General features: G+C 40.3%; 1 protein-coding gene across 1 annotated transcript in view; it reads right to left on the reverse strand.

Moving 5' to 3' along the window:
- Positions 1-23,669, reverse strand: part of GABRE (gamma-aminobutyric acid type A receptor subunit epsilon) — a 68,782-nt gene extending 45,113 nt beyond the window's left edge. The window contains 4 exon segments of the mRNA XM_090264083.1: positions 15,941-16,161; positions 18,819-18,886; positions 19,330-19,550; positions 23,614-23,669. Of these exon segments, the coding sequence (XP_090120209.1) occupies positions 15,941-16,161; positions 18,819-18,886; positions 19,330-19,550; positions 23,614-23,669 (566 nt within the window).
- Between the last annotated feature and the right edge of the window lie 401 nt (positions 23,670-24,070).

A 24,070-nucleotide genomic window follows, 5' to 3' on the forward strand; every position in this document is an offset into this window, starting at 1 on the left:
GGAGAGGGGAGGAAAGGTTGGGGGTGATAGGACATTCTTGAGGAGCACAGGCGCAGAAGTGCACTTGCCCACTCCCCAACCCTCCTCTTGGGTGGCACGGGTGCTCACAGGGAAGTGCCCTCAAACACTGGCCCAGGCCCACAACCAGGTCGCCGGTCACGCATCTGGGTGCCCCTCGGACAAATTCCAACAGACATAAGATCAGTGCCCCAATGGGCAGAAAGAGGGTCTGCTGGGCATGCAGAAGACCATGCACAGAAACCCCTGGCCAGCCCCAGAGGACACCAGGCCAGAGCACAGCCCACTACCGCTAGCCGTGCTCCTGCCTGCCCAGGAGGGAGTGGGAACACCGGGAGACTGCGGCTCCGGAACAGCGGGTGGCGGCGACTCACAGACACTCACTACTACCATGCACAAGTGTCCGAGGCCCCACCCCAAGGGGTGAGAGACCAATACTTGGGGCACGGCTCAGCAGGCCTCAGGCTTGCATGCAGGCCACCTTGTGCGTGGATGAGCACCCCTGCCGGCTCCAAACAGGTGCCAAACCTGCAAAGATCAGGAACCTATAGCCTGCCTCATTAGACCAGCTGTGGATCCAGAAAAAGAAGACAATACACAAATGCTGAACTGAGTAAAAACTTTCCTTATGTGTGTGTGTGTGTGTGTGTGTGTGTGTGTGTGTATATATATATATATATATATATATTTAAATTTTAAATTCTATTATAGTTTTTCTATTTGTATTTTATTTTAATTTTTTAAATTTCTCATATTTTAATTTTAATTTTTACTTTTATTAAAAAAATTTTAACCTATCTCTTTAATTTGTTTCATACCATCTCTCCTTCTCATCCTTCCTCTTTAATTTTTCTTTGTTTGTCTGTTTTGTATAGCTTCCCTTTCACACTAAATAAATGCAATATAACTACTATATAAATCTAATACTATACAATTCCACTTTCTTACTATATTCTATATTCTTCCCTCTTTTTCTTTTATTATTATTAACATACAATGTAAATATTACCTACTGTCTTGCATAGTCTTGACACTACTTGCTACTATCACTAATCTATCATCCCCTCTCTCAAAAATCATATTTTTCCTCCCTAAAAACAACTCTTATCTATTCTTTCTACAGTATAAAAGCCCTAACCTCTCTACATTTATATTTATACTGGCTTATTTGCTGATGATAGCGGGATAGAAGGTGGGAGATATTTTTGAGGGTGTGGGTTTCCTGGTTGGGCTGTGTGTTTATATTTTTAAATGCATCTCCACAAAAGAACTCAGGACAAAGTGGATAGAGTGACTCTCAATCAACTAGCCAGAGGAAAGATACTACCAAAGAGCATCTGATATATAACGAGACAGCATAAACAAATGACATAAAGGGTAACCCAAGAACATTAGGAACAGGAAATCAAACAGACTGCACCACTGAAACCCCCAGATCTCCTATAAATAATCTCATACCACAAAGGTGGGAAGTCAAAGCAGACAAACCACAGCCCAAAAAAACAAACAAGAAGAATCCAACGTGGTAAAATGCCAAAACAACCTCTCAATGAAAAGAAAAGAGGAATTCCCAGAAAGAGAGGTAGATGGAATAGACATAGCCCAAATGTCAGACATAGAATTCAAAAGAATGGTGGTGAAGAAGCTCAATATACTTAACAACTTCAAAAACAACTATGACAACCTCCAAGGAAGTTACCAACAGATCCAAGAAAATTACAGGGAACTTACAGAGAACTACACCAGCACAAAAAAGGACATAGAAACTATTAACAAGAACCAGGAAGAAATTCATTATAAAATCTCTGAACTGAAAAATACAGTGGAATCAATCAAAAGCAGGGTAATGAAGAAGAGGATCAGATCAGTGAGTTAGAGGACAATGTAGAAAAAAATTACCAGGTAATAAAACAAAAATGAAAAGAGATTGAAAAAGTACAAAGAAGATATAAGGGAATTAGAAGTTAGCATGAGGAAAAATAACATCCGAATCATTGGAATAAAAGAAAAAGAAGAAGAAGAATGAGAAATAGAAAAGCTGATAGGAGAAATAATGACAGAAAATTTTCCCAATTGATGAGAGAAAAAGTTATGCAAGTTCAGGAAGCACACAGAGTGCCAATGAAGAGGAACCCCCCCCCAAAAAAAAACCCACTCCAAGGCACATCATAATGAAAATGGCAACATTCCAAGACAAAGAGAGAATCTTAAAGGAAGCAAGACAAAAACAACAAATAACATACAACAGAGCTCCAATAAGGTTATCACCAATTTCTCAACAGAAACAATACAAGCCAGAAGTGAATAGTCAAAAATGTTTCAAGCAATCAAAAACAAAGGCCTACAACCAAGAATACTCTACCGAGCAAGGCTCTCATTCAAAATGGAAGGTGAAAAAATAAGTTTCACAGAGAAAGGAAGACTAAAAGAATACATATCCATCAAACCAGCATTGCAAGAAATGCTAAAGGGAATGTTTTAAGAAAAAGAAGAAAAAAAGAGGAGAGAAACATAGGTACAAAGAGAAATGAATAAATACATGTCAATAATAACATTAAATATAAATTAATTACATGCTCCAATTCAAAGACATAGGGTAATGGAATGGATAAGAAAACAGGACCCACATATTTGCTGTCTACAAGAAACACACCTCAAAACAAAAGATTTATACAGATTGAAAATAAAGGGATACAGAAAATTATTCCAAGCAAACGGACATAAAAAAAAAAAAAGATGGGGTAGCAGTATTGATATCAGAAAAAAATGGATTTCAAAGGAAGGACAATAAAAAGAGGCAAAGAAAGACATTTCATAATACTTAAGAGAACAATCCATCAAGAAGTTATAACACTGATAAACCTATATGCACCCAACATAGGAGCACCCAAATACATAAAGAAAATACCAGAAGACCACAAGAAGGATATTAACAGTACCACACTCATAGCAGGGGACTTCAACACTCCATTATCAACAAAAGACAGATCCTCGGAGAAATCATCTGGAATAACCAACCGAACACCAGCTGGAGAGAAGTCTTATAACCACGGAGAGACAAAAAAGGCCGCTACATCACAATGTGACCGGTAGGGAGTGCGGAGACGCAGAAGGGCTGGCTGGGCTCACACGGGTGGCAGCTGAAGGGAGTGAGAAACAGCTCAGCATCCGGGGATTCCCCCTGAGAAGGGCAGGGTCTAAATCCCCAGCTGAACTTCCCAGCCTACAGCAACAGAGTGGAAAGTAAAATAGTATCCAGCTGAGAAAAGCGAAAAGCCACAGGGTTTCTTGCTAGCCGGAGAGAAACAGCTGGAGAAAAAGAGCTCTTAAGCGGATCACATACAAAAATATTTTGGCCCCCACTTACTCTGGGCTCAAGCGGAGGAAAGGCAGAGAGGACTGGAGATGCTTGGGGAGAGTTTGGTGTGGTGGCTTTGAGGGGAGAGCTGGGGAAGCAGCCGGCCGGGACCCAGGGCTGACTCATCCCCACACTGCAGGCAGACCATTCCCGGCCAAGTGGCATCAGCCTGAGGGGAAGTAAAGGCCCAGCCTACAGGAATTAAGCTGCCACACCCACGGTCCTTAAGCCTGACGGCTAATCACAGATTGAATAGATTATCAACTAAAGGAGACAGACAAAGGCAGTAGATCCCTGGAAGTCTCCAACAGGCTGCCTAGGCCCAGACTGGTACAGGATCTGACGCCACCAGGGGCAGATCCAGGAAGTGCAGATCATTCTAAGAAGCACCAACAAACAATAGGAGTCACAAAAATGGGGAGACAGAGAAACAACTCCCCATTGAAAGGAAAGGCAGAGTCCCCAGAAAGAGTGCTAAATGAAATAGAGGGGAGCCAACTATCAGATATGGAATTGAAAGCATGGATTATGGAGAAGCTCAATGAGCTCAGCGGAAACTACAAAGAACTCCAGAAAAACTACAGTGAACTCCAGAAGAACTATAAGGAACTTACTGAGAATTATACCAGCATCAAAAAGGACACGGAAGCTATCAATAAGAGCCAGGAGGAAATGAAGAATACGATCTCTGAATTGAAGAACACAGTAGAAGGAATTAAAAGCAGGCTAGAGGAAGCAGAAAATCGGATCAGCGAGCTGGAGGACACTGTAGACAAAAACTCACAGACAGTGCAACAAAATGAAAAAAAGGCTGAACAAGACTGAAGAGGCTCTAAGACAGCTGCAGGACAACATGAAATGTAATAATATCCGTATCATAGCGATTCCAGAAGGAGAAGAAGAAGAGCAAGGGATAGAAAACCTCTTTGAAAAACTAATGACAGAAAACTTCCCTAACATGAAGAGAGAAAGAATCACGCAAGTCCAGGAAGCACAGAGGGTCCCAATGAAGATGAATCCCAACAGGCCCACTTCAAGACACATCATAATTAAAATGCCAACATTCAAAGACAAAAAGAGAATCCTAAAAGCAGCAAGAGAGAAACAACTAATAACATACAAGGGAACTCCAATAAGGCTATCATCAGATTTCTCAGCAGAAACACTACAAGCCAGAAGGGAATGGGAAAATATATTCCAAGTAATGAAAAACAAAGGCCTACAACCAAGAATACTCTGACCAGCAAGGCTCCCATTCAAAATGAAAGGTGAAATAAGGAGTTTCCAAGACAAAAGAAGGCTAAAAGAATACATCTCCACCAAACCAGTATTGCAAGAGATGCTAAAGGGTCTGCTTTAAGAAGATGAAGAAACAGAGAGAGACAGAGAGGAACACGAGTACAAAGGGGGAAAATGACAATGAATAAGTACTGAAAGAAAGAAGGAACTTCTACCATTTGCAACAACATGATTGGAACTAGAGAGAATTATGCTTAGCAAAATAAGCCAGGCAACAAAAGAAAATTACCTTATGCTGTCACCTGTTAAAGGAAACTAATGAACAACACAAACAAATGAGCAAAATTGAACCAGAGGTATGTAAACGAGGAATAAACTAACAGTAACAAAGGGGGAGATGGGAGGGAGAGAAGTGGTAAGAAGGGGAAGGGTCTAGTCAAAGAACATGTATAAATGATCCATGGACATGAACAGCTGGATAGGGACTGAATGGGGGAGAAGGGAGGGACAGGGTGCAGAGAAGCAAGAGGGGGAAAAAAGTGAGAAAACTGTAATGGAAAAACAAACAAACAGAAAATTTTTAGTGGGGGGAAAAATAAAAATATAAAGAATAGAAATGCAAGTTCTGTGAATATTAGAAGGACAAGGATTTTCCTTCACACTGTATATATTTTCTACCTATCTGATCCCTCCAGAATTTGGCATTCTAAAGAAGTAAGTAATGACCTAAGTTTCTTTGCATAAAACTAATAAGACCAGTTGTTAATAACAATTTATTTGACTAAGACTTTGACTGGAATGTCATGCCTAAAGGAGACATGCTTGGGCTTTGGTTGTTACCAAAAAGCCCTGAGCAACTGGGACTGACTTTCAAAGGTAATAAAAGTCCACGAGATAAAAGGTCTGGTACCTTGGATGGATGAGTGGTCCATAGCAATCTTTCCAGGGAAGGAACGAAGGTTGTTTTCCTGAAAGATGGCTAGAAGGGACCTTAAGGCACAATGGAAAACCAGGAGGACCTGGAAAAGACAGGTGTTTACAGGCAAGGCTGAATGCCAGGTATGTGGCTCAACTTCTGTGCCCTGAAGGGCAGACTGAAGGTCACCCTAAATGTTCCTTGCGTAAGTTCCAGCAAAACAGAACTAAAGATCATAAGTGATCATTTGCTGCTCTTGTTGTTTTTATGCAAATGAACAGGATAAATTAAAAATGAACTTAATGCAGTCCCTTTAATGACAAGGAGGGTAATCTTAGGGAGAAAAATCAAGATTCAAGGAAGATCACAATGCTCAGTGGTAGACTATAAAGTAGTGCAGCTAACCGTCTTTAAAGTTTCTTTTCATTTAAAGTTTGTTTTCATTTGAAAGTTAAACTATGTCTGTGACATTATCAAAGATGTTTAATTTACAGGCAAGAAGAATGTCAAATGCCTTGCAACTGGATGTCTTTCCGATAAGACAGTCCTACAGATCTATAAACTTGTGTGTGGGTTATGTTACATAAATTAACATGTGTTTTCTGTTTTCAAAGGGCATAAGCCTACGATCTCATTACCTGAGTGATTGTCTGTACGTATAGGCCTCACTTAATCCTGTCTGCATTTCTGCCTCCTGAGACTCAATGGTTTGGCTGAACTAAGTGGCTGCGTTGGTGAAGAACGGGGTGGTCTGTGGGCTTCACTTTAAAACTGGTTTCTCTTTTCTATCCTAATGGCTTGGACAGAAAGAGCCCAGAGGCCTGAGAGGGGGAAAACCTAAAATATTTCCCTCAGTCTAAACTAAGTATAATGGGCAAAAGGGTTTTGGACAGGTGAGATGTACCTGGAATACCTTCCTCTAAAGAAGCCCTTCTTTTCCCTAATGTGGGACATTGAAAAATTAATACCTGTCTCCTGTCATTTAGTGGTTACGGATTGAATGATGTCCTTTAACCCTGTTGCCCCCAGAATACAACAAGGATACCAGCCTGTTAAACCAAGCATGCCGTTGTCCAGATACAGCCAACCAATCTGGAGTCTGCACGATCCTTCCCCTTGTGGGAAGGCCACCCTCCTCTCCACACCCCCACTCTTATTAGAGATTTCTTGACCCAAGGGTAGGTAGGACGACGACCATGTCCAGCTTGAAGCAACTAGAGGAGCTCGAGATCTTCGTTCATTGTCCTTTATAAGATTGTAAAGGGTCTTAAGTCTGAGAGGGAGGGATCGTTATTTTTTATTGTTAAAATATTTAACTAATTAATTAATTATTTTTTAAAAAAAAGAAGAATATATGAAAGGGTGAGCCATGGGCATGGACTTCGGGAGGGGATTGTCGGGCAAGGGAGGTGCTGGGCGGAGGGGAGCAAAGGGGAATAAATTGGAACTATTATAACAATATAATCAATAAAATATACTTTAAAAAAATATTTTTCAGGTATTTTAAAGTAGAATTTTTAACTTTGTGTATTTAATTCAGCCAAAATTTGTTATAAAGTAGACTTTCAACTTTATCTCTGCCTTATAGATATCTAATTATTCTTATGTAATTTATTTAAGTATTACTTAAGCTGCCATCAAATAATGAGATCTAATTCATACATGGATTTGTTTATAGTCTTGCCATTGCATTTTATTTTAACCAGTGCCATACTGTTTAAATTATTATAACTTTTAAATTAATGAAATGGTGGGTCTTCTATCATCATTATCATCATCATCATATAATATTATTATTCAATTTTGGGGATATTTATGGACCATAATTTTAATATAAACTTATGTATTAGTTTGTCATGTATCATGAATAGACATTTCAGGATTTTATTGGGATTGCATTGAATTAATGGATTCATTTCAGAAAATTATATTGTCTTCTACCAAGAACATGTTATGCCTCTCAATTTATTTTAATTACTTATGTCTTTTAATAAAGTTTTATTTTTCTTCATAAAAAAAAAGACAGATCCTCGAAGCAAAGAAACACCAAGGATATACAGGCATTGAACAACACACTAAACCACATGGACTTAACTGATATATATATAGAACTTTTTACCTCAAAGAAGCAAAATATACATTCTTTTCAAATGCACATGGGACATTTTCAAAGATAGACCACATGATAGGACACAAAACAAGCCTCAACAAATTCAAGAAACTTGAAATCATATCAATTATCTTTTCAGACCACAATGACTTAAAGCTAAAAATCAACCTCAGAGAAAAAAATCAAAGACACCCAAACTCATGGAGAATGAATAACATGCTGTGAAATAATGAATGGATTAACAATGACATCAAAGAGGAAATCAAGAAATTTCTAGAAACTAATGATAATGAACACATAACAGCCCAAAACCTATGGGACACCAGCAACAACATTCCTAAGAGGGAAGTTCATAGCAATACAGGCATATCTAAAAGGATAGAAGAATCTCAAATAAAAAATCTAACCCTAAAGCTACAAGAACTAGAACAACAACAACAAACAAAGCCTAGGGCAAGAAGAAGGAAGAAAATCATCAAGATCAGAGCAGAATTAAATGACATAAAGACCAAACAAACAATTCAAAAGATCAACAAAACTAGGAGCTGGTTCTTTGAAAAAATAAACAAAATCGACAAGACTTTAGCCAAACTCATCAAGAAATAAAAGCCAGAAGACCCAAATAAACAAAATCAGAAACGAAAAATGAGAAATCACAACTGATACCAGAAATACAAGGGACTGTAAGAAATTACTACAAACAAGTGTATGTCAAGAAATTTGACAACATAGAAGAAATGAACAAATTTCTAGAAACATACAACCTTCCAAAACTGAATCAAGAAGACATAGAAAGTCTCAACAGACCAATAACGAAGAAGGAAATCAAAACAGTAATCAAAAATCTTCCTGCACACAAAAGCCCTGGACTGGATGGCTTCACAGGTGAATTTTACGAAACATTGAGGGAAGAATAAACTCCTACCCTCCTTAAACTATTCCAAAAAATTCAAGAGAAGGGAAAAATCCCAAACTCTTTCTATGAAGCCAATATTACCCTAATTCCAAAACCAGGTCAAGACACAACAAAGAAAGAAAACTACAGGCCAATATCACTGATGAACATAGATGATAAAATCCTCAATAAAATTTTGGCAAACAGGATCCAGATCCAGCAATACATCAGAAAGATTATATACTACAATCAAGTGGGATTCATGCCAGGGATGCAAGGATGGTTTGATATTCGCAAATCAATAAATATAATACATGACCTGAAAAAATGAAAGACAATAATCACATGATCATATCAATAGATGTAGAAAAAGCATTTGATAAAGTACAACACCGATTTATGATGAACATACTCAGCACAATGGGAATAGAGGGTGCATACTTTAACATAATTAAGGCTATATATGGGAAACCTGAAGCCAACATCGTACCCAATAGACAAAAACTGAAAGCATTCCCTCTGAAATCAGGAACAAGACAAGGCTACCAACTCTCCAATTTTATTCAACATAGTGTTGGAAGTCCTAGCCACAGTAGTCAGACAAGAAAAAAGAAAAGGGGGTGGATCCAAATTGGGAAAGAAGAAGTAAAACTATCATTATATGCAGATGACATGATGGTATACAAAGAAAATCCAAAAAACTCCACTAAGATTATTCGATATAATAAGTGAATTTTGCAAAAGAGCAGGTACAAAATAAATATACAGAAATCTAAGGTATTTCTATACACCAACAATAAAATATCAGAGACTGAGACAAAAAGGAAAATACCATTTACTATAACAACAAGAAAAATAAAGTACCTAGGAATAAACTTAACCAAAGAGATAAAAGACCTACACACGGAAAATTACGCAACGTTGAAGAAAAAATTAAGGAAGATACAAATAAATGGAAGCAAATAACATGTTCTTGGATGGGAAGAATCAACATCATCAAAATGGCCATACTACCCAAAGCAATTTACATATTCAATGCAATCCCTATTAAAATACCAATGACATATTTCACAGACCTAGAACAAATACTCCAAAAATTCATATGGAACAACAACAACAAAAAACCCGAATAGCAAAAGCAATCTTTAGACAGAGAACGCAGCAGAAGGAATCACAATACCAGACATCAAATAATACTACAAAGCCACTGTGATCAAAACAGTCTGGTACTGGAATAAGAACAGACATATAGATTAATGGAACAGAATAGAGACTTCAAAAATAAATCCAGGACTATAAGGTCAACTAATATTTGATAAACGAGGAAAGAACATAAAATGGAGTGAGAAGACCCTCTTCAACAAATGGTGCTGGGAGAATGGACAGGGACACGCAAAAAAATGAAACTAGACCACCAACTTAAACCACACACAAGAATAAACTCAAGATGGATCAAAGACTTAAATGTAAGCCGTAACACCATAAAAGTCCTAGACGAAGACATAGGCAGGAAAATTTCAGATATCCCACGCAACAATATTTTCATGGATACATCTCCTAAGGCAAGAGAAATAAAGGAAAAAATAAACAAATAGGACTACATCAAACTTAAAGAGTTTCTGCTCAGCAAAATAAAACATCAGCAAGATGAAAGGGAAACCAACCATTTCGAAAAATATATTTGCCAATGATATCTCAGACAGGGGACTGATCTTTAAAATATAGAAAGAGCTTATATGACTCAACATCAAGAATACAGACAACCCAGTTGTACAATGGGCAAAGGACCTGAACATGCACTTCTCCGAAGAGGACATACAGAAGGTCCATAGACACATGAAAAAATGCACAACATCACTGGCCATCAGCGAGTTGCAAATAATAACCACAATGAGATACCACTTTACACCAGTCAAAATGGCCATCATCATCAACAAATCAACAAACAACAAGTGCTGGTGAGGATGTGGAGAAACGGGAACCCTAGGGCACTGTTGGTGGGAATGCAGACTGGTACAGCCGCTATGGAAAACAGTGTGGAATTACCTCAAAAAACTAAAAGTGTAACTGCCTTTTGAACCAGTGATTTCAATGCTAGGATTATATCCAAAAAATACTAAAAACCAAATTCAAAAGAACTTATGCACTCCTATGTTCATAGCAGCAATGTTTACAATAGCTAAGTGCTAGAAACGGCCTAAGTGCCCATCTGTAGATAGTGGATGAAAAAACTGGTACATTTACACAATGGAATACTATGCAGCAGAGAGAAAGAAGGAATTCCTTCCATGTGCAACAACGTGGATGGATCTAGAGAGAATTATGCTTAGTGAAATAAGCCAGGCAAAGAAAGCAAAATACCATATGATATAACCTAATACAGGAAACTAAAGAACAACGTAAACAAACGAACTAAATAGGACAAGGAGCAGAATAACAGTCAATAGTGGGGAGGTTCAGGGAGAGAAGGGGTATAAGTAAGGGAAGGGTTTAGTCAAGTAACGTGTATAAATGACTCATGGACATGGACAACGAGAAGGGATATTATTGTGGGAGAAGGGGTGGGCTGGGTTGGGGGGAGCAATGGGGGAAAATGGGACAACTGTAATTGAAAAATAAAAAAATAAAATTAAAAAATGGACAAATTTCTAGAAAGATATAATCTTCTAAAACTGAATCAAGAAGTAGTAGAAAGCCCGAACAGACCAATAAAAAGGAGTTAAATTGAACCGGAAATAAAAAAATTCTTGACGTACTAAAGACCAGGACCGGATGGTTTCAAGGGTGAATTTTACAAAACATTTAGGGAATAACTGATGCCTAACCTTCTCAAACTATTTCAAAAAATCCAAGAAGAGGGAAGAGTTCCAAACTCTTCTTATGAATCCAGTGTTACCTTAATTCCAGAACCAGGTCAAGACATAACAAAGAAAAAAAACTGTAAGCTAATATCTCTGATGAACATAGATGCTAAAACTCTCAACAAAATATTGGAAAACCAGATCCAGCAACACATTAGAAAGATTATACGCCATGATCAAGCAGGATTCATCCCAGGGATGCAAGGATGGTTTAATATTTGCAAATCAATAAACGTAATACACCACACAGAATGAAAGACAAAAACCACATGATGATATCAATAGATGCAGAAAAAGCATTTGATAAGGTACAACACCCATTTATGATGAAAACTCTCAGCAAAATGGGAATAGAGGGAGCTTACCTCAACATAATAAAGGCTATATATGAGAAACCTGAAGCCAACATCAACTCGATGGGCAAAAACTTAGAACATTCCCCTTGAGGTCAGAAACAAGACAAGGATATGTACTCTCTCCACTCCTATTCAACATACTCTTGGAAGTTCTAGCCAGAGGAATCAGAAAAGAAAGAGAAATAAAAGGCATCCAAATTGGAAAAGCGAAAGAAAACTGTCATTATTTGCAGATGACATGATAGTGTACATAGAAAACCCTACTGACTCCAAGAAAAAAACTACTCAACCTCATAAGTGAGTTTGGCAAAATAGCAAGGTACAGAGTCAATATTCAGAAATCGCAGACATTTCTGTACACCAAGAGTAAAATTTCAGAAATAGAGACTAAAAGAAAATTCCATTTACCATAGCAACAAGAAAAATAAAGTACCTAGGAATAAACTTAACCAAGGAGGTAAAAGACCTGTACTCATAAAACTACATAACCCTGAAGAAAGAAATTGAGGAAGATACCAATAAATGGAAGCAAATACCATGTTCATGAATGGGAAGAATCAACATAATTAAAAGTTCCATACAACCCAAGCAATTTATAAATTCAATGCAATCCCTATTAAAATACCAATGACATATTTCACAGACCTAGAACAAATACTTCAAAAATTTATATGGCACCAAAAAAGACCCCAAATTGACACAGCAATCTTGAGGAAAAAGAACACAGTAGGAGAAATCACAATACCTGATATCAAACTATACTACAAAGCCACGGTAATTATAACAGTCTGATACTGGCATAAGAACAGACATATAGATCAATAGAACAGAATAAAGAGCTCAGAAATAAACCCAGGTCTATATGGTCAACTAAAATTTGACAAAGGGTGAAGGAACTTAAAATGAAGTGAAAAGCGCCTCTTCAACAAATGGTGTTGGGAGAACTAGACAGGGACATGCAAGAAAATGAAACTAGACCACCAACTTACACCATACACCAGAATAAACTCAAAATGGATCAAAGACTTAAATGTAAGCCATGGCACCATAAAAGTCCTAGAGGAAAACATAGACAGGAAAAGTTCAGATATCCCACGTAGCAACATTTTCACTGATATATCTCCTAAGGCAAGGGAAATAAAGGAAAGAATCAACAAATGGGACTACATCAAACTAAAGAGTTTCTGCTCAGCAAAAGAAAACATCAGCAAGACAGAAAGGGAATGAACCATATGGGAAAATGTATTTGCTAGTGATACCTCAGACAAGGGATTGATCTCCAAAATATATAAGGAACTTATGTGACTCAACAACAAGAAGACAGACAACCCAATTAAAAAATGGGCAAAGGACCTGAACAAACACTTTTACAAAGAGGACATACAGAAGCTCCATAGACATATGAAAGAATGCTCAATATCACTAGCCATCAGTGAGATGCAAAAAAAAAAAAAAAAAAAAAACAATACAAAACCACAATGAGATACTACCTCACACCATTCAGAATGGCCACCATCAACAAATCAACAAACAACTTGTGTTGGCAAGGATGCAGGAAAAAGGGAACCATTCTGCACTGCTGGTGGGAATGCAGACTGGTGCAGCCACTATGGAAAACAGTATGGAATTTTCTCAAAAAACTAAACATAGAACTGCCTTTTGAACCAGTAATTCCATTGCTAGGATTATATCCAAAAAATCCTGAAACACCAATTCAAAAGAACATATTCATCCCTATGTTTATAGCAGCACTGTTTACAATAGCCGAGTGCTGGAAACAACTAAGTGCCCATCTGTAGATGAGTGGATCAAAAAACTGTGGTACACTTACACAATGGAGTACTATATAGCAGGAAGAAATAAGGAACTCCTACCAATTGCAACAACATGGATGGAACTAGAGAGAATTATGCTGAGCAAAATAAGCCAGGCAATGAAAGAAAAATACCTTATGCTATCACCTATTACAGGAGGGTAATGAACAACATAAACCAATGAGCAAAGTTGAACCAGAGGTATGTAAACAAGAAATAGACTAACAATGACAAGTGGAGAGGGGGAAGGCAGAGAAGAGGGTAAAAAAGGGGAAGGGTCTTGTCAAAGAACATGTATAAATGACCACGGACATGGACAACTGGGTGGGGACTGACTGTGGGAGAAGGGGTGGGCAGGGTGTGGGGAAGCAAGAGGGAGAATAGTGGGACAACTGTAATGGAAAAACAAAAAAAAATTTTAGTGGTAGAAAAAAAAGAAAATATAAAGAATGGAAATGCAATTTTAGTGAATATTAGAAGGACAAGAATTTTCCTTCACACTGTCTATTTTTGTCCCTATCTGACGCCTCCAGAATTTGGCATTCTGAAGAAGTAAGTAATGACATATGGTTCTTAGCATAAAACTAATAAAACCAGTTGTTAATAGAGGATTTTTTACCAAGACTTTGACTGAAATGTCATGCCAAAGGAGACATGCTTGGGCTCTGGATGTTACCAAAAAGCCCCGAGGAAATAGGATTGACTTTCGAAGCTAATAAAAGCCCATGAGAAAAAAGGCCTGGTACCTTGGTTGGTTGTGTGGTCCACAGCAACCTTTCCAGGGAATAAATGAAGGTTGTTTTCCTGAAAGATGGCTAGAAGTGACATTAAGGCACAATGGAAAACCTGAAGGACTTGGAAAAGACAGGTGTTTACAGGCAATGCCGAATGGCAGTTATGTGGCTCAGCTTCTGTGCCCTGAAGGGCAGGCTGAAGGTCACCCTAAATGTTCCTTGTGTAAGTTCCAGCAAAGCAGAACGAAGGATCATAAAAGATCATTTGCTGCTCTTGTTGTGCTTATGCAAATGAACAGGATAAATTTAAAATGGACTTAATGCAGTCCCTTTAATTACAAAGAGGATAATCTTAAGGTGAAAAATCGAGATTCAAGGAAAATCACAATGGTCAGTGGTAGACTATAAACTACTGCAGCTAACCATCTTTAAAGGTTGTTTTTATTTGAAAGTGAAACTATGTCTGTGGCATCATCAAAGATGTTTCATTTATAAGCAAGAAGAATGTCAAATGCCTTGCAACTGGATGTCTTTCTAATAAGACAATCTTACAGATTTAGAGAGTTGTTTTTGGGTTATGTTTCATAAATTAACATGTGTTTTCTGTTTTCAAAGGGCATAAGCCTAGGGTCTCATTACCTGAGTGATTGTCTGTACATATATGCTTCACTTAATCCTGTCTGCATCACTGCCTCCCGAGACTCAGTGGTTTGGCTGAACTAGTTGCTGGGTTGGTGAAAAATGATGTGGTCTGTGGGCTTCACTTTAAAACTGGTTTCTCTTTTCTATCCTAATGGGTTATATAGAAAGAGCCCAGAGGTCTGAGAGGAGGGAAACCTAAAATATTTCCCTCAGCCCAAGGTATATAATAGGCAAAAGGGTTTTAGACATGTGAGACGTGCCTGGCACACCTTCCTCCTAAGAAGCCCTCTTTTTCCCTAATGTGGGACATTGAAAAATTAATCCCTGCCTTTTGTCACCTAGTGGTTATGGATTGAATGATGTCTTTTAACCCTGTTGCCAAATCTGTTGCCTGCAGAATACAACAAAGATGCCAGCCTGTTGAACCAAGCACGCCGTTGTCTGGGACAGCCAACTGACCTGGAGTGTGCAAGACCCTTCCCCATGTGGGAAGGCCACCCTCCCCTCCACACTCCCACTCTTATTAGGGATTTCTGGACCCAAGGGTAGGTAGGACGACAACCATGTCCAGCTTGAAGCAGCTAGAGGAACTTGAGACCTTCGCCCATTGTCCTTTATAAGTATATAAAGGGTCTTAAGTCTGAGGGGGGGGTTATTTTTTATTCTTAAAGAAATTAATTAATTAATTAATTTAAAAATAAAAAAAGAATAATATAGGAAAGGTGAAGCCAGAGAACTTGTATGTACAACCCATGGACATTGACTTGGGGTGAGGGATTGCTGGGAGAGGGGTGGTGGTAGGCAGAGGGGATCAAAGGGGAAAAATTGGAACTATTGTAACAATATAATCAACAAAATATACTTTAAAAAAAAGCAAGCCTGAAAAGGCCCTTAGAAGTATTGCTCATGATGAAAGCTCTGCCTATATTTCTTTGGCAAAAATTCTCTGAAGAGGAGGAAGAGTCCCAAGAGGTAAGACTCCAGAGGTTTGACATACCTAACTGTATACAACACTTTGCCATCCTTGTGGATGCAGACCATTTGGTTGGGCATGGTGATCACATATACTTGAGTCCTTTTAGAATTCCTAGAAAAAGTGTCTGGGATTTATAACTGGCTTACCATGTTGCCATTCAGAATAAAGCTGTCAAAGCTGCCATTGTGACGGGGGCGCTCATCATACCAGGTCTGGCAGAAGGTGATGTCAATGGAGTATTCCTGGTGGAAAGGATAAAATAAAGCATACACTTGGGATTGTACAAAGAACACTCCCATGGCATCCCATGACAGGCCTATCAAGCAGATAAGAACCCACTCAGCTTTGCATGGAGGAAAGCCGAATAAGTTTGGCTATAGGAGTTTTCTATTTCCTGGTATTCCAAAACGAAAGGAATATTCCTAAATGGAAAACAGTCTGGAAAGATACATTTCATGTAGAAACTTTCAACGGTGACTTAGTTGCACAGGCCGGACTCATCACATCACCACTGCCTTCTAGGAATGTGTTGCTACTCCAGCAAGTCAACACCCTCTCAGACCCCATAGTTTCATAGCAAATCAAAGATCTCAGCTCAAAATCATTTCGAACATTCACAAACACACACGACTTTGATTATGTACAGCAAAGTTTCTCCTTTCAGCTTTTATTTGGGGAATACAAGTGCTAATTAACCTAAATCCTTCATCCTCCAGAATTATATTTTACAAAAAGTACTTTGAGTCATGAGCGAAATGTCTATTTAGTCTCATGTTTTTTTTAATCGTTTTGTTTCTCCTTTTAAACAAAGGCAATTAACCTCTAAATAGGTGTGTGTGTATGTGTGTATGTGTGTGTGTGTGTGTGTGTCTGTGATTATTTGGTCTCCAGATACTGTCTATTCCATAAACTATTAAACATCAAGATGAATGTTTAATAAGAAGAAGCATGAGCAGCTAGAAGTTTGTACCACTGGCATTGAAAGGAGAGAAAACCACGCTTTACAGGACTGCAAGTAGCTTGAACAACAAGTACCAGAACTAGGCCAAGGTAGAACCTTGAACGTCAGCCCAACCGCTTTTACTTTAGAGGTAGGGAAACTGAGGCTCAGAGAAAAGGGGCCTGTCCAAAGTCACACAAATAATTATTGACAACACATTTATTCTCAGAGCACCATTACCATAGCCTTGTCCTGGGACAAGCTTCATCAATCTTCCTCTTCAGTGTTTACTTCACTAACACCAACCAACCCTTTGGGTACTGAGGTACAATTTCCCTTTGCATAATCCTTAGGTCTTTACCCTGAGTTATCCTTCATCAAACAATGGACACCAACCAGACACCCACAAACCTGGAGGCCAGTAGAGCCTGCAGGGAGATGGTGAAGACAATCCCTACTTGCCTTTCCTGCCTAGGCCAAAAGATGGTGAAAACTGCTGCCAGATTGCTGGGATCCTGCCTCTTAGACTGAGATTTTTCCCTGTGGTAATCCAGAGAAGCAGACAATAAAAGTGGCAGAGCCTGTCTACCATTCACATGGGACCCCTCAGCCCTGCCCTGCCTGGTCCCTCCAGCTTTCACAAGTGGCCTTCAGAATGTTTCTACAGTACCAAATGGTTGGAAGTTCCAACTTGGCCTGCAGAGCTTCTTATGTTTTGAGGCCATGTGAAGTGTTTGGTAATTAGGAGAATCCTTCCCCTCCACAATCCATGCTTGCTGAGAAGTCTGGCCTTCTACATAGTTCCAAATTGCTCTTTAAAGCTTTGAGAGATCCAAGATCTCATACAGTCTACTTTTTCCTGGTGACTCTAGAGTCCTATGGCTGGTGTTGCTCTCACATAGCCACAGCACTTGCTAATAAACAGAGCATATTTCTATCCTATGTTTTGGGGTACTTTGTTACATAGCAATACATGTTCTTTCATAATTTATTTGTTCAGCTAACATATACTGAGTCTTTGACATTAAGGGAGCAGAGCAAACAGAGCACATAATTACAACATAAAAAAGGGAGGAGGATCAAGTAAACAAGCAGCTGGAATATAAGCTAGAAAGATCTGAGTGCCAATGACAGGAGTATGATATAAGAAAGGAGTAATAAATAGCTGTGGAGATCAGGAGGAATGCCATGAAAGAGATGTTATTTGAGCTAGACCTTAAAGGATAAGGCTTATGACAAGTAGAAAACTGAAGCAATGGCATACTAAACAAGAAATAGCTTTAATAGTGACTCAGAAGAACAAGATAGCTTGGGAATGCCCATAGTCTAGTGTGATCAGAGCACATTATCTCTAAATGAGTTAAAAGAAATAAAACTCCAGCCATGGAGGGCCTTGACTGCTAGCAAATGGGGTTAAAATTCATGCTTTAAGCAGGGTCAGAATAGCAGGAGGCGCACATCACTCAGAAGGCTGGGTTAGTAGGTAGACAGGGGTAGGCAGAAACCTCAAATTTTGCGTATTTCAAATGGAAGATAATGAAAGCTAACTAAGGACAGTACTGACACTAGAAGGATAGCAGTGGAAAAAAGAGAAGGAACCATAGAAAAATTAGAGAAACAGTCTTAGAGTAAGAGTTGGTAACTATAAATATAAGGCCACAAAAATCATTATCAGAAGAAAAGAGCCATCCCATTGTGGTATATAAAGTTGCTTTATTATTTTTATTTTGAACGAAAGACTGGAAGATGTAGTCAGGACTCTGAAGGTCCTCTTCAGGCAGCAAGCATCTTACTTACCTTTCCCAGCCTCCTTCTAAAGTCAGTGTTGGTTAAAATATCTCCCCCCATCCCAAACTTGTGTCACAGATGTACAGAGTCCCCCAAATAAACAAATATGTAAAAGGACTCATGGATAAGTTATCTGGGCTAGGATAGTCTATATCAAAGCTCAGAACTCACCTTGTCCAGGATAGAGATAGGACCAAGGTTGTTGACAGAGAACTCAACAGTGATCACAGTGGACTTCTCTATAAAGGAAGCAGAAGTGGCAGAGGTAAGTGTCCAACAGAGGCATGGGGCAGGGAAGAGTGAGGTCTGAGGGGAGAAAAAGGGAGATAGATAAAGGTTAGACTATATGGTTTCAACATCCAATCCTATTTCTTTCTTTGTTCTTTCATGGAAAGAGCCATTTCATAGACTGCAAGAATCAGACATACCTCAAAGGTCATATCAACTAGTCCAGTCATCTCATTTTATAGCTGGAAAAGCTGGGGGTGAGAGAAGGAAAAAGTCTAGACCAAGGTCAATGGTATTGCTGAGACTACAGTTTACCTCTCTTACATGACAAGTGAGCAACAGATATTCCTGCCTGCATGCATGGCAACCTCACCTATACCCCAGGCTCATTCTCCATTCTTAAGCCCTCAAGTCACTCCCCTCTGGGAGGGAAGAACTATGTTCTGTTATTCACCACCAATGCCAGGGTGCAGTTTGTAATCATAGTTATTCAGGATACTGTCCAGGATTTGAGTGGCTGCTGGCAGTTTTCCAAGTCTGTTATGAGTATCAATAGTGGTGGGCTTTATTTCTTCAGAGGGGAGCTTCTTTTTGGAATCCTGGGGTTTGAGATCATAGACATCATTATGATAGGCAGAAGGTCTCTTTTCTGATTCAAGATGAGGTCTTTCAACCCTAGAACATACAGACAAAAAATGAAGCTCTCTCCTGCACTCTGTAGGCATCTCAGTTGATGCCTCTTGGGACAGAAGCAACCCAAAACAATCTGCAACCCAAGGCATAAAGAGTGACTAGCAACAGTAAATTATGAGCCAGTAACAGCACTTATTTCTTTTAAATCTTGCTGCTTTGGGGAAATTTCTATGCTCTTTTCTATGATATTTTTTTTAAATTAATTTAAAAACTGGACACTATTTTAAAATATTTTTTCTGTAAAATGATGAAGGCATCAGTGTATGAGCTCTAGTCAATCAATTGCAGTTACTAGGCTTGGTCTCTAGTCTTCCTGACCAGCACCACAGGGGAGTAAATAGGCAGGCAGAGGGCCAGGACTGCTGATGAATGCTCAGGAAGGCCAGAGAAGCCTCTCCCAGAGAGAGCTGGAACACTGTGGGAATATTCTGCATTTCTTTGCTTTCGTTATGCTCATTGCATTGGAGTTGGAGTTTGGGGTGGGGGGGTGGAGCTCTAAGCACTAAGAAAAGGCAGGAGTCCTTCACCCAGAAACTGTCATCCAGGAAACAGATGGACAAGAGTAATACAACATGAGAGCCACAGCCACGCACCATAGCCAAAATTAATAATAATAAAAACAAAAAATTCAAAAGCCACCTGCCAATGTATTTAGTCAAGGTTGTGCTACCTTTGCTGGGAGGCATTGGGGAAGTGGGTGTCAGGGGGTTTCTGAGGTTCTGGTCATGTTCCAGTTTCTAATGTGGGTGTCTTGATATCAGTGTGGTCATTTTCTGACAACTCATCAGCTGTATACTTATGATTTGTGCACTATTATGAATATAACGTTCTAATGCAATAAGAACTCTTTTAAAAAATAAAAATGCTAATATGTGGACCTTATTCAGACACTAATTTTGAAAGGCAGACTAAAAAAAAAAAAAACACAGCAAAAAACAAACAAACAAAAAAAACACAGCACAACAAAAAATATAACACAATAAGAGTGATCCAGACACTGACTGGATAGTTTCTTCAGCACAAAGAAATTATTCAAAAATTTTTGGTGTTAATAGTGGTATTTTATTATGTTTTTGGAGTACTTATGACTAGAAATGCATACTAAAGTAATTACACATAAAAATGACATAATGTCTGAGATTTGTTTTTAAATAAATTAAGTTGGAAATGGAGAGTGTGTTGGGTACAAAGAAAACAAGATTGGCCATGAGTTGATAATTAATGAGGATGGTGCTAGGTACAAGGAGATTCACTCTATTGTTCCCTCTACATTTATATATTTTTTAAAATTATAAGTAAAAGCTTTTTTAAAAAGCTATCAGAAGAACTTATCTGTGATACTGGAAGGCAAGATAGTGGTTTTATTTGGGGAGGAGTGGACTGGATGGGGGTGTGTGGTGAGGCTTGTAAGGTGTAGGGGTGAAAGTGATTGAAACGTTCTATTCCCTGGTCTAGTAGGGGTTACAGGGGCATGTTCACTTTGTGAACATCCACTGAGCTGTTCACTCAAATTTCCATACTTTTATATTTGTATATTAGACCTCCAAAATGATTTTATTTTTAAAAAAGCCATCAGGAGACTTGTTTCCTAAAATAAGGGGTTAACAGGGCAGGAGATATGGACATGGCTTCTATACTGTAGACCAAGGGATTGCCAACTTGAGCAGCAAAATGCATTTTCCTGTACTATTTCAAGCTCTTAGAATTGCTTAACTGGTGTACAGATGTGCTAAGTCTATGCCATTTCTCATGTCCAAAGTGGCTAATTCCCATTGTGGGTAAGGAGAGAACTGGTTTTAGGAAAAGCAGTTTCCATTTCCAAATACTAAATCCAAAGATGTTCTCTTTCCTTAAGGCCTTCCCCCAATCCCCTGAATAGATCATACCAACCAATTTTGGAGGGGAGGAGGGAGACCGGGGCCTGAGACCCCGCAAAATGAGTGACATGGCTGGAAATATGGAACACTCAGGATTGGCAATGCCAGCCAAGACCATCCAAGAACCTACAGCAGCCCCTCTTAGATGTCTTAAACCAGATACAAAAACCCCGAGGTTCAAGTGGCAAATAAGCAAAAGTCTGGAATGACCAAAGTTCCCCCCAACCCCTGCTTCTAGACTAATCTGCAATGAAAATGGTATCAGAGGGTCTTGAGATTGCTATAATCTTACAATTAGCTTTTCTCGGTAAAAACAACAACAGAACACTCATCCTGGGATCCTTGGAATTAAGGAGCTGCTACAATACATACTTTTCCTCAGCCTGCCATTAAGGCCACTTTCCAGCAAAGAAATAATAAAAAGTTGAAGAGCACTCATGCACTGGACTAGTGAGGTCATTCCATGAGAGCTTTTCAAGAATCCACATCCCTCCTTTAGATGTGATGGTCAAAGATGAAGCTGAATTTCTGCACCCCCTGCCCTCACTGAGCTAGCTGGGAGGAGGAAATGACCACTGGACTGTTTTATTTTTTTTTCCCAAAATCAGCCATCTTTTCCACCTTGCAGATGGAGAAACTGAGGCCCAGGTGGGGAAAGGGATGTGCCCAAAATCACACAATTGATTTGAGGCTGAACCTGGACCAGAACAAGTATTCCTGAATCGATGTGGCCCTTGCTAGCACAACCCACTGCCCCCTCCACAGCTTTTTCTTGACATCATGGGTTGCCATGTTGACAGTGTTTGAACATCAGTTACTGCAGCTCTTCCCCCATAGAAAGGTAGTTTTCATCTCAACAGCCCATCTTGTTTTTTTCCCTCTCTGTTCCCCCTACCTCCTTCTGTCCCCTTCCTACCCTACCCCTCTTTTGCCCTAGCCAGTCATCATGTCAGCTCGCCCAACCAGTCTATTTCACATCTAGATAAATGTGGATAACTAGAAAATCTTATCACAAATTCAGAAATATTTACCTAGCCCCTGCTGAGAGGACCACCCCCTCCCCAGGTCAGGCAACCAGTGAGTCAGCAGGGAGACATACAGCCTCTCCCTTGAGGAACTAAAGCGTTCTAAGGTGGGGAGAGAAGCCATCTTCCCTCAACCCAACACAGATAATCAACACACAAGCCCAGTGCCATAGAGACTTCAATAATGCTCCACAGATTAGGAAACTAGAGACACTTGACAGTTTTCGGTCAGTGGGAAACCCTCCCCAAAGTATGAAGCAGTCATCTTCCACCCTAAAATGCCAGAAATGCAGGGGACAATATTCCTAGCAAAGTCGCAGGGCCAGAAGAAGGTGCGAGGGAAGCTGGCCACTGAAAGGAAACCTGCTGATAGTCTTTGGAAAAGTGGGGAGAGACTGAAATTCAGGACCCAAACCACAGACCTCAGAGAATAACATTCTTGGCCTCTGGCTACAGTTGGCCCAAGACCAGCAGGGTGCTTTGAGGGGCTACCGGGGTGTGGATGGGGGAGTTATAAAGAAGAAAGGTGGAGGTTGCCGGTGGAGGGGGTGGGGTAGATAGCTGGGGTGGGAATCAAATCAAAGCTCCTACCTGGGCCTGGCACCTAGAGGAATGGAGGGAAGAGAAGCAAGTCAAGTGAGAGTTGTCCGGCACAGTGCTAGATACTCTGTCAGAGCTCAGGGGGGAAAAAAAACGAAGGAGAAGGCAGACTAGCCACTCAATACTTTAGGCACAGTTCTGCTCCCCAAGCTCTCGCGCCTTTCTGGGTGCTATCTTCCTAAAGCCATCCCCCTCCCACTCCAGTCCCATTGCCCAGAAGAGCGAGCCCGCGCTTTCCAGTTGCCCCGCGGAGCCGCTCTCCTCTCCCCACGGAGGACTCAAGAGGGAGAGGGTGTGCTGGCTCTTGGCCACCGCACTAGTTTGGAGAGGGGGAGTCCAGCGATGCGAGTGGCCAGGGGACAGGTGTCCTGCCTTCCTTCCCGGTCGCCCTATCAGTGGCCCAGCGTGCCTGCCTTAGACAAAGCAGTGTGGAGGCTGGCTGCACAATGGCTTGGGGCAAGGAGGGCGCGGGGTTCCCTGGAACTGGCCTCACTCCTGGGGAGAGGGCACAAACAGCTCCTGGGTTCCAGGATGGAAACTCACCTACATGAGAGAATTATGGACATGCCCAGGAGGATCAGGAGAACTTTGGTCAACATCCTGGCCTGGACTGGCGCGATCACCTGCGCAGAAGTCGCGGCGCATGGTCCAGCTGCACCAGGCGTAGTGTCGAGGGTTTTGTTGGGCTCCAACTTTCACTCCTCCCACTCGCCCTGCCCCGCCCCGCGCTCCCCACCTCCCGCTCCCCACCCTGGCCCTGCCCGCTGGGCCATATGGAAATCTACGCGATGGGGTGTTCCCTGCTGCAGCTGAGTAGAGGGGGTCGGTCAGCAAAGGCTGCAGGGGGAGGAAGGGGGGAGGGAACCCTGTCACCAAGGTTCCCCGCTTCCCTCGGCCTCTACCACTGCAGAGCTGCCAGAAAGTCAGGTGCGGGGGACAGGTGAGGAAGGAGAGGAGGGCCAGCCAGCTGTGTGCAGGCCCCAGGTAGGGGAAACCAGCA

The sequence above is a fragment of the Furipterus horrens genome, unplaced genomic scaffold (assembly GCF_987537825.1).
Source record: "Furipterus horrens unplaced genomic scaffold, mFurHor1.1.pri manual_scaffold_17, whole genome shotgun sequence".
NCBI classification, from domain to species: Eukaryota; Metazoa; Chordata; class Mammalia; order Chiroptera; family Furipteridae; genus Furipterus; species Furipterus horrens.